General features: G+C 31.7%; 1 protein-coding gene across 1 annotated transcript in view; it reads right to left on the bottom strand.

Annotated features, from left to right (window-relative positions):
• Positions 1-11,289, bottom strand: part of AdoR (Adenosine receptor) — a 140,172-nt gene that overhangs the window by 10,553 nt on the left and 118,330 nt on the right. The window contains exon 3 of the mRNA XM_014433943.3: positions 2,033-2,319. Coding sequence (XP_014289429.1) covers positions 2,033-2,319 — 287 coding nt within the window. The remainder of the gene's footprint in view (positions 1-2,032; positions 2,320-11,289) is intronic.

The raw sequence follows: 11,289 nt of genomic DNA, 5'->3' as shown, positions 1-11,289 counted from the left end.
TTATTTTAGTATGTATGAGATCATTTATCAATATTACCTATTGCCCACAACTGTGTGGCAGATTGTAATATCTATCAATAAATAAATCTAATTAAAAAAAAAAAAAAAAGAAAAAGAAATAAAACAAGATAACAAATACATTCAACTGTTGTTCTAGATTTTTTATCAAATACTTGTTAATTTAATTACTTAAACATAATAAATTTTATTGTAATAAAAAATAAACCACTAAACGTAATTGGGAAGATCTGAAACAATGTGTTTACACCCAATTGATGTTATTTTAAAATATACAATACTAAACTTGATTCCAAAGGGAGGGCAAAATCTTTTGTCGGATTTAACTAATCCGAATTTTCCGGTTAATTTTTGAATTTATGTAAAGTCGGGGTCGGGTTCTCATTTTCTGATGCCCCCCCTTGCCGCCGACACCGGAAGACTCCGAAGACGCCGCGACTGCAATGCCGCCTCAGCCAAAGCACCATGCAAGGACTTGCTGGCCAGCACTTGATCGAAACAGACATACGTCTTTCTGACACCAGGCGAAGATTTCATGTTTTCACCATTTCGCCAAGAGCTGATCCTGGACGAGGAGAGCGAGGAAGACGTGACCGCGGCAGCAAAGACGTCACTCACCAGAAAAGCGATATCGCTTTACTTATGAGACCACCCTCTGAAATATTTAATATTATAGTTGAATGATTTATACTGACGCACTAACCCAAATTGCCCCTCCAGGGAATCAGCTAATGAAATAAAAGGAAAATACATGCATGTTGTTTTGAATTAAAGGTCTCACATTTTCAATACCACCCCTTTTCCAAACTAATTATTATAATTTTAAAATACACTCGAGATACCTAAAGTATAGTACGAGCAGTTCTCGATGTAAACAATTTAACAAAGTTAATTAAAATATTTATGCATTGGCAGTTCTAAAATTGTACTTACTACCTGAGCACAAACGTGTGGATCCTGCACAATGTCTTGCCCACACACCCTTTCATTTTAGCGCCAAAATCGACTCTCGACGGATCAACTTACACCACCCAATGCACTCGCTTGCGCATGTGAAAATTCGCCATTTTGAATAATGCACTACGATCTCATGTTCAGAGAGACGTAAAACCTTTCCTACTACACAAGTGTTTCCAACAAATATTTTATTTTTCTTACAGAATACCAAAACTAATCATGTTATTAATTTTCGATAGAGTGAGAATAGTATTATAATTCATTTAGAAACTGAAAAATATTTTGAAAATAAGATTGTTTTCAAATAAAAAGAAAAGTTTGTATTTTTGATATGGTTGATTAAAGGAAATGTCCAGGAAGGTCGATTAAAGTAGTATAAATCTGAATTTCAATATCTTCTGTCATCTGTAAATAGGCACCTATACAATCAGTAGGAATGACAGTAAAACCAAAATTAGACGTTCAGATTGTAAAGTTTTAGGCCGAAGCCTGGGGAGGAATTTTCAGAGCCACCTCCAATCCAAATCTTGATCAGATTTAAAAAATATGTCTTAAGCTTACAATCTGAACGTGGAATTTCAGTTTTACTGTTGTCCCAACTGACCATGTAGGGGCCCCTAATAACACAACCTATTTCTCCCATTTTATGACTATTATGGATTCAATTTCTCCATTCTCTCTACAATTATAATATTATTAATATAAAAGATCGAAATTGTATCAGCATAATGCGTTAAATTTCTCTCCCCATTGAGAGGTTAACGTCGATAAATCTGTGGTTTGTGACTGTATTCTCATATTTAATCTTTATTTTAATAAGTATTTTTTTCACGTTTAATATATCTTATTAACGTATAATATATTTTAATAAGTATTTTTTTCACGTTTAATATATCTTATATAAGAGATCAAGTAGAACATACAAACAAGATCTTCATTTTGAAGTGAATTAAAATGAACTCATTTCCACTACCAGACCCATCGTTATTGAAAGCTTGTTTGAAACAATGTACTGACACTTAGAGCAAAGGATGTGCTTTAAAATGCTAATACAAACCTTAGAGCAGCTCTAAAGTCCGTAAGGTGATATGCATACAGCAGAGGGTTGCCGGCGGAATTGAGATGTGACAATATGATGAAGAAGTTGAGTACAGATGGGTTCACGGAACATTTCTCGCAGTAGGCCTGGACGAAGTTGATGGTGTAGAGCGGGAACCAGCAGATGATGAAGAAGAGGACGATGATGGAGAGGTTCTTGGTCGCCTTGACGTCCCTCTTCCGCGCCGCTCCCAGAACTCGCAGCATGGAGCCGCCCGCTCCGTTGATCGTCACCATTTGCCGCAACTACACACAATAGTTAAGGTTAACATTACTTATATTTATTACATGAATTCACAGTCAAAAGTATTGTAAGACTTAGTCTTGACAACGACACATAAGGGGCAAAACGGTTTTGACAGAAAATTATTAAATGATTAGAGAGTAAAGGATATTTTCAGGAAGTGAGAATATTTTCACACCTGGGCACACAAAAATCCCTGGCCAGAGGCGATGACCTCTGTCAAAGAAGGAAAGCCGCCTTGAAGTAAAGATAAGAGAGACACCTGCGGAGCGACGCGGAACAAGGACGCGCTGCCGCGGCTACTGGCAAGAAGACAGACGCACCAAGATAGGTAAGACATTTCAGTAGCATTTTGAATGGCAATTATAGAATTGATAAACTTAGAGTCAATATAAATAACAAAGATCCCAACTGGTACTTCTCAATTCATAATATAATAATTAAAGCTTAAGGAAATAAATCTACCATGCCCTCTCATAATATTATTCTTGCTCATGTAATATGATTGTAAATATAAAATATGCAACCAAGACTTTACTTTATAATTAAAAATCCCTGCATGCCACCTCATAATAAGAGGATAGTAAATTGATAAACACGATACCGTTGGAGAAGAACTCCAATGATTAATTATAAATATTCATATCTAGCATACTGTAGCAAGGAGGTCTATGGTGTTTGAGTTAAATATATTGCATACATTTTCAGTCGATAGAGATACATAATATAAATATAAATACATAAATATATAACTAAATAAATCTAATGCGAGCATGGGAATCCCTATCCAGCCTTAGAACCGCTGAGGCCCGTACACAGCAGGAGGATACCTGGAGATTCCGAGATTTATGTATAGTTAGAGTGGTCGAAGATATTAGAGGAGAACACACGAGCCAGAAAGTCGAGTTAATGAAAGAAGATAAATAGTAATAGTAATATGTTTTTATTTATAAATAATTTTCTCTTTTATAATAATAATTGTTATCTTCAGATTGGCCGTACCAACAATGGTTGGTAGAGTTGATTATTTTCAACAAAGGCTGGTTGGATGTTAGTTGTTTTCAGCAAAGACTAGATGAATGCTAGTTGTTTAAGAGGAAGTTAGTTTAAGTTGTTGGCACTTACTTTACCTTATCTCCTTATCACGAAAACAACCGCAATATATCTTAAGTTTATCATGAGCCCCTTCCCCCATGAGTGTCTGGAGTGTCGAACACCAAGTTTTCTACTGCCCAAGGGAATTCGTCAGCTCTTCTTGCCCAACAGTTAGATTTCCTCAAAAGATGCTCTACCCATTTTCACTCAATTCTTAGGGAACATAGTTATTGTGGTAAGTTTTCATAGTTTAGCCAATATAATTTAGAGTGATTACTGCCATTAGTAAAAGAGAACTAGCATAATATAATATTTAAAGCTGCGGGGCTTGAATTTAATTACCTTCAGGCTTTAAAAAACGAATCCCAGCCTCCAGAGTTGTCTTAAACTTTGACTACGATTGCCTTATCTTTACTTTTTTTAAATTTTTTGTGTCTTGTTTCTAAGAAGATTAATTGTCCTCTGACTTCTCTGGTTACTTTATTTCGACAGAGTTGTGGCTAATTACTTTTCGTAGGTCTGTTGGTAATTTTTACAGATTTGTTTTCGTTAAATGATAAATGAAGAATAAAATTCCTCTTTTTCAGCTAATTTGTTGTTGTAATGAATTCCTCTTTAGAAATTTTGACCAAAATTAAATTTTCTGTGAATTTTGTTGGGAATCAATCTTTTTAATTCAATTTCCATGTTTTCCCAAAATTAAATTTAAAATAGACTGCAGAGCATGTAAAGTAGAAGAAATTCAGTATTGTTTTTCGTTTTATACCTTGACCCTTTCTGGAATAGTTCAAATGTTATGTTTCACATTAATAGAACCATAATCCTTAAAAATATGATACGAACTTTTAAAATAATTAATATCGAGGGATCATGTATCGATTTATCAGCAATTTTTGGAAAACGATCTTTCAAATAGAATGATGGCTTTATCATTGTAAAAGATTCTATCAATAAATGGAGGCAATAATGTTTTTTTTTTTTTAATATAACTCCAATGATTCAGATTACGAAACTGTCTCTTTGACACAATTAACTTCGAAAGAGCTTAAAACTTAGCTACAAAAAACATCTTCACGTCTCTGTAAGAAAGAATTTTTCCAAAGGCCAGCCAGTTGTGTTGTGGCGCTACAATCACATCGCGGTTGAGTCCTTTCTCATCGCTCTCACTGTTTAAAGCCCACTTTAATACTTTTATTGGTTACTGTGATTCCTTTTCCGTTCATTGCTGAAAAATTCATAATACATTTTGAAAATATTAATTATTCCTCAAGAATTATATCCCAGTGAAAAGTCATTTGTGATTCTATCGTTTGCTACATACAGCAAATCATAATGAGTAGTTCTGCTCGAAAAGTAGAATGCATTTTTTTGTGGTAGAAGTGAAACCAGCATTTCAATAATGTTCAAACTATTGAGCGATGTACAAACCCTTGAAAACATTACACTTGAATATTTTATTTTCACAATTTCACAAAAAAAAAAAATTTTTTCAGTCGAATGAGTTTATTATGTTAAAAATATTGTTTAAGTTAAATTGTTTTTAGGAAATATGTTAAAAATTTCTTGTCAATAAAATGTTCCTGTCAAGATACAAGGGTCTTAAGTTTCACTTGGGATTCACTGTGATAATAAAAATTGTTTATTTCATTTGTCGTTTATAGTTTAAATATATCAATCCCATTAAGGATGTTCTTATCATCATGTAACCATGTATTGGGAAGTTACGCCATAGTCTTCAAAATATCTTTCTTTTTTTTATTGTCCAATTTAATTATTTTATTTTATTGAGGATCAATATTTAAAATATTATTATTTACTAATATCTTTATCATGTATCTCCCAGAAGTTTCATCAGCAACAGGAATGTGATATACTTAAAATACTGAGAGACTTGATCATGGTCACTTTATAGATTTAAATTTTCACTGAAGTTAGAAAACTGTAGAAGCATGTTGTAGTTTTCCTGTAATTAACATTTGTATTCGTTTAAAATTCTAGTGACATTGGCTTTTAAGCTGCCAGGTAGTTTTCAAAAATCAAATCTCCCCTCTTCAATCTTATACAGTTGACTTTTTAATTGAGAACACTGATTTTATATCGGTATTAAAGAGTTTTCTTCTTCTTCCAACCTACTAAGCCACTCCAAGGATTGTTTTTCTTCTCTAAAGGTTTCCGCGGTGAAAAAAGTTTCGGAACCTCTGTCCTCGACTTATAATGATGGGTGAGATTTTGGTAAATCTACCGCAAAGTTTACTCAGAATTTGTACGGGAATGGTTTATGATTAACATAATTTATAATACCATGGTTAGTGTCCCATGACAAATTGTGAGGAAGTTTTAAGTAAACTAAGTAGGGCATGTGGACAGGGCTGCCGTCAGCTGAGCCTGACATAGAAGTTTAAACAGATACTTGATATTATTTATTGTAATCTGGATTATCTCTATAGGAAGATTGGTGAGTCAATTCTTAAAAAAAAAATTTCTTTTGAGGTTAATGACTTCCAATTTAATGAAATTTTTGAAATTTAAAAAGTTGAATACCAGTTGAAACTACATGAAGTGATGTTCCACCATGATAAAGTTAGTTTAAGGTGCATGAATATGGGACAATGGTCCCAAAACGTTGTACCATGTGGTGATAATTTTAATAAAAAAATTCATTAAATTGGAAGTCATTAACCTCAAAAGAAATTTTTTTTTAAGAATTGACTCACCAATCTTCCTATAGAGATAATCCAGATTAGACGAAGATATGGAAATGAGGGAAAACCATATGAAAAGATTAGAAGTTGAATACCAGTTGAAACTACATGAAGTGATGTTCCACCATGATAAAGTTTAAGGTGCATGAATATGGGACAATGGTCCCGAAACGTTGTACCATGTGGTGATAATTTTAATAAAAAATTTCATTAAATTGAAAATCGTTAACCTCAAAAGAAAATTTTTTTTAAGAATATTTATTGTAAATTTTTAAAACTATCTTCGGCCCCTCTCTCCTCCTCAGAAAGTATGGGCCCCGAATATTTCTAATATTATTAATACCATATTATTACAATTAATATGTTATACATAATACTGGAGCTCTATGGTAACAATTACTGATTACAGTAATAGTTTTACGTTGTCCTGAGTTAAAATCAATTGACGAAAAATGTGTTTTGAAAATAATCTTTCTTTAATACTTTTTGTCAATTACCTATTTGCACATACCTGGGCCCTGTTTCATAATAAAGTACAAACTAATACTATTAGTCTTGTCGATTTAACTTAATACAATTACACTGACTTGTACATTAGTACTTTTTAATTCCTGTAATATCACTAATAGTCCTCCCTATAATAAAAAAATATAGGTATTAGTGTAATTACCACGTTGTTTCTATACTTGTATTTTTAACTAATACTATTAGCTTTCATTATGAAACAGGGCCCTGGTTTTACGGTACATCGGTCGAGAACTACTGTTTTAAATAATTACCGATTGAAGTAATTCTTATCATATAGACAATTATTTGTTGTCAGTGTTAAAACATATTATGGTTATTTGGTCATGATTTAAATCACTTACGTTATTTTAGAAGAGCTTATATTGTAATTAGTCGAGATTAATACAGATGTAATTTGAACAGGAATGCTATTAAACAGGATTGAGATATAAGCTACAGATCAATTTTGCTGGCAGTACATACATACAATTAAATTAATCGTCTGATTAATCAGACCGTTTCATAAATCAAAAATATTAAATAAGTAATTTGATCCTAGGATACAGAAGCTTGTTATAATCAGGTTGGCATGGCAATAGGCTTCTTGCTCCAGGTGCATGTACGAACGTGACTGGTACAGCAAATTGTCTTGTATTATACCTGTCGTGGAATAACTCTAGGTATGGACGACTCTTCTGGTGAAAATCCTTCCTTTATAAAGTTAGTACCTGATCCATCAACCTTGGTAGTTGTCCGTGATCCTGGTCATTTCATCTCCTTAAAAAAACAGTAAACAATACTATCCCCCCGTGGACCAAAGATTATTAAGAATTGTCTTGGCATAGAATTACGCAGAAGCTAGAAGGTAGATTATTTAAATTTCTAAATATATATAATTGTTGAATCATTTTTTTTTTGTTTTGTATTGATCCCTCCAATTGTGTTCCTGGGCTGGAATTATGAGCGTATCGATTGCACTTCGGAACAGCTGAGACCATCCCACACTTCAGGTGTGGACCGCAGTCGATCAATGAGGCGTGATTGGTTCAATTAGCTCTTCAATTTAAGTCCCAAAATCAATTTTCGTTATGGGCCCACTAAGCCCTTATCGCCTCCATTACTGAGTTCACCGAATTCTCTATTACGCATCAGAAAGGCTGGCGAATCGCAATGCCTCAGCAGTAATTTTGTATATTATAGGATACGTATGATTACATTGAATTTTTAAAAAATAAATAATTGATATTTTAGTAGAATTGCAATTTTATGACAGAACTTTGTGTCAGGGCCGTCATTAACCAAGTGGGAAATCTGGGCACTTGGCAAGATGACGGGGCTTTCCAGATCAAAGGAGAGGCCCTTCAAAATATTTTCTGAACAACCTTGTGTTATAAACAACACCCTAAAATAATTTATTTAATATTTGAAAATTAAAAAACATTTAAAATTAAACATTTACTACAGGTACTTTTCTTGATTTTGATCAGAAAATTCGTGTTTTTTTTAAACTTATTTATTAATGTACTTATTTTTTAAAAGTCAATTTATTTAAGTACATCAGTTTTTGCATCACAAAAATCAATTTTATGCTAAAAATCAATTTTAGTTCCTTTAAAGCTGTCTTCTGACAGTGGTTAATAAGGGAAAATTCTATTTGTTCATGAAGGAAATTTTGTATATTTTACTCAATCATTTTGTTGTAATTGAGAACTACCTAAAATGAATAGGTTTTTTATTATCTCTTCCTTCTTCATCAAAAACCACATAAACAACTCAAAATTAGAATTTATCCTTCTATTCGCAATTGGATCATACCCAATAAAACCTTTCTGTTGCATTTGAGATATACTAGCACTACCTTAAGTTTTGGACACCATTCACATTATACATACAAGTGCGAAAAATTACAACAAATATTATACATAACTTGACTTGACACCCTCACCTTAACATCCTATCTTTCAGAACAGTCTTACAAGAAGACGATTGCTGACTGGCTTTTATAGTAAAGAACTTCAACCAACTTTAAAAATTCTTTTTTAGGATAATGATGAAGTCTTTTTTTTGGGGGGGGGGGAGGTGAAGAGGAAGAATTAAAAATTACCCCCAATGTCCAAACCTGAAGTTTTTGGTCGCTAAGGAGGAAAGTTTTAGCCTCCCAAACTTTTGCCAGCTCTCGCATGTGTAAAATAATAAATGATTTTCTGAGAGGGGAAAAGACGGTTCAAAATGTTATATTACACAACTCGTGTTTTTATTTCTTTTGAAAAGCTCATTGGGAGTAATTTAAACTTGTTAAAATAGTTTGGGATTTATAATGCAATTTGTGTTAGTATGAAGTAGAAGCCACTCAGCCTTATGTTATTTTTGTTTGTACAATGTTTATGGTTTGTATAAATGTGCTTAATCAAGTTTAATATTCTGCTATTGAAAAAATAAATAATATTACATTTGTTTTTTAAATAATTATTACTGTAGAAACATTAGTATGATGCAACGGTATTATGAATTGATATTATGCAACTTTTGTACCGGTATTATGAAAAAGATAAATAAATCAGAATTTTTAAAAATTCTCCTGCGGTTATCAGGAGTATTTATTTTTGTGTTTTTGATAAAATAAGTTTATAAGTTGTTTTTGAAAAAAAATATTTTATTGAATAATTTTAGAATTTGTAGATAATTTCTAAAGTATTATGATATCTTATTTTCTATATGGCATTGCTTAAACTGTGATAACTCCTGAGTCTCAAAGAAACAATACTATTATTATATAATATTTAATCTATTTAAAAATAATAAAAACCAAGGCGTCCTTAAGGAGATATTTCGCCTCAACTATTCCTACAAGATACCTAAATAATTTTTCGAGAATTATTTTAAGATGTTTCTAGAATGATGAGTTGATGTTTTTAAACCTTACAAATAAGTTTTAATCTCAATAACAATCACAAGAAATAATAGATTTTACATAGGTTTTAATTTGTGTTTGCTCATTTACAAACCGGTTTGATGTTTGGGCAAGAATTAAAAGAAGCAGTTCAAAAATATTTGAAACCAGGATGGCGGAACCATCTAATACTGTTTTCTTTACATTTTTCATTATCTATCAAAGCTTTGACAGTGTATTTGTATGGGGTGGGGGTTATTGATGATTCTCAATGGTTTCAACGTGCAGATAGCTCCTATTCCATAACTCGTTTTAGATGATCAATTGACTTTTTAATCTAGAGCACTGTAATATCACGAAGTTCATTTTTTTTTTTCAACTAAAGGCAAAATCTTTCTACTACTAGGCGGGGTTAATTCATCACATTGTATATTTACGTGTAAATACAACAAATAACATATTATCTTTCATCTAATTCAATAATACTACAACATCATTTCAACAGAATACCCAATAGTAAATTATTTAAGCATTTGTAAAAAAAATTAAAGTTTGCCGGAGGGGAAGTTACTTATAATACCGAAAAATTTCTTTAGAGATCTCAGATATCAAAAGTATTTAACTATCTGATTAGGCATTAAATTTAAAGGAATATATGGAAATATCGAGAGATGCATTCTGGCCATGAAAAAAGGCTTATAACCAGTAATATTTTTAAAAAATTGTATTATATTTTTTTTACTAATCTCATATTATCAAAATAAGTAGTTGATTGGAGCGTTTGAATTGATATCAGAAACTTATTTGTCAATCATTTCACTGCTTGCAGTATTTCATACATAAAGCATTTTATATAAAATTCTATCTCTGTAAGTTCAAATAACAATATAGTAATCGACAATATATTGAACATTAAAATTCAATATTTATGATTTATTATGATTCCTATCAGAAGATTGAAATATAATTTTCTATTCCATAGTATTACAATAGCATATATAGAAAAGAAACCGAGTCGAAAGAAGGAAAGTTTTGCAATAACTCAAAACTCGATATAGCTCCCAGCCCCGAAGGAGAATGATATAAAATTCTGAGCCCAAAGTCAGAATGGAAACTATTTCAAAGGCAAGATTGCTACTAATACCCTGTAATAAGCAAGATCGTCGACTTGGTTTAATTAAATCCAAGTATTGTGCTATATCCAACACTGGGAATAGAATTCTATGGCAAGGAACGGAATTCAATTTAAATTTCTTAATAGGAAAAATGGAGAGTTCTAAACTTTCTCTTTTTAAGATCACTCATTAGCTGCCTGCGAGTAAATTTATGAATCAACTAAATTTTCAATAAACAAAAATTTTGATTAACGATACTATCAAAGTCGATATTTTGGATTTAAAATATAGTTAAATGAATAACAAGGCAGCGATTAAACCTTCACATGAAAAATAAACTCATGATTTTTCATTGAATCGATTCAATTCAGGTTTTGTTGGTTCCTATATATTAATGTACACAAATTCGTATTATAGAATATCTCATACTAATTATGATAATCATATCTCATACTAATTATGATAATCATATCTCATACTAATTATGACATGAATTGTCATAAATGTTATCTACACCTTGAATCTGACTATGAGAACTGATTTTTATAGAAATTTTTGAAAAACAAATTCTTAAAAAAAATAAAGAATTTTTGTTTAACAATCCCGTCTTCTACTCCGTCAGCTAAATTCATGCAAGAACTGTTCAATCTAATTCATTATCAT

Source organism: Halyomorpha halys, unplaced genomic scaffold, assembly GCF_000696795.3.
Source record: "Halyomorpha halys isolate HHAL.00 unplaced genomic scaffold, Hhal_1.1 Scaffold1282.1, whole genome shotgun sequence".
Classification (NCBI taxonomy): domain Eukaryota; kingdom Metazoa; phylum Arthropoda; class Insecta; order Hemiptera; family Pentatomidae; genus Halyomorpha; species Halyomorpha halys.
Note: the sequence above shows the minus strand (reverse complement) of the source record. Positions and strands in the feature narration are given on the sequence as shown.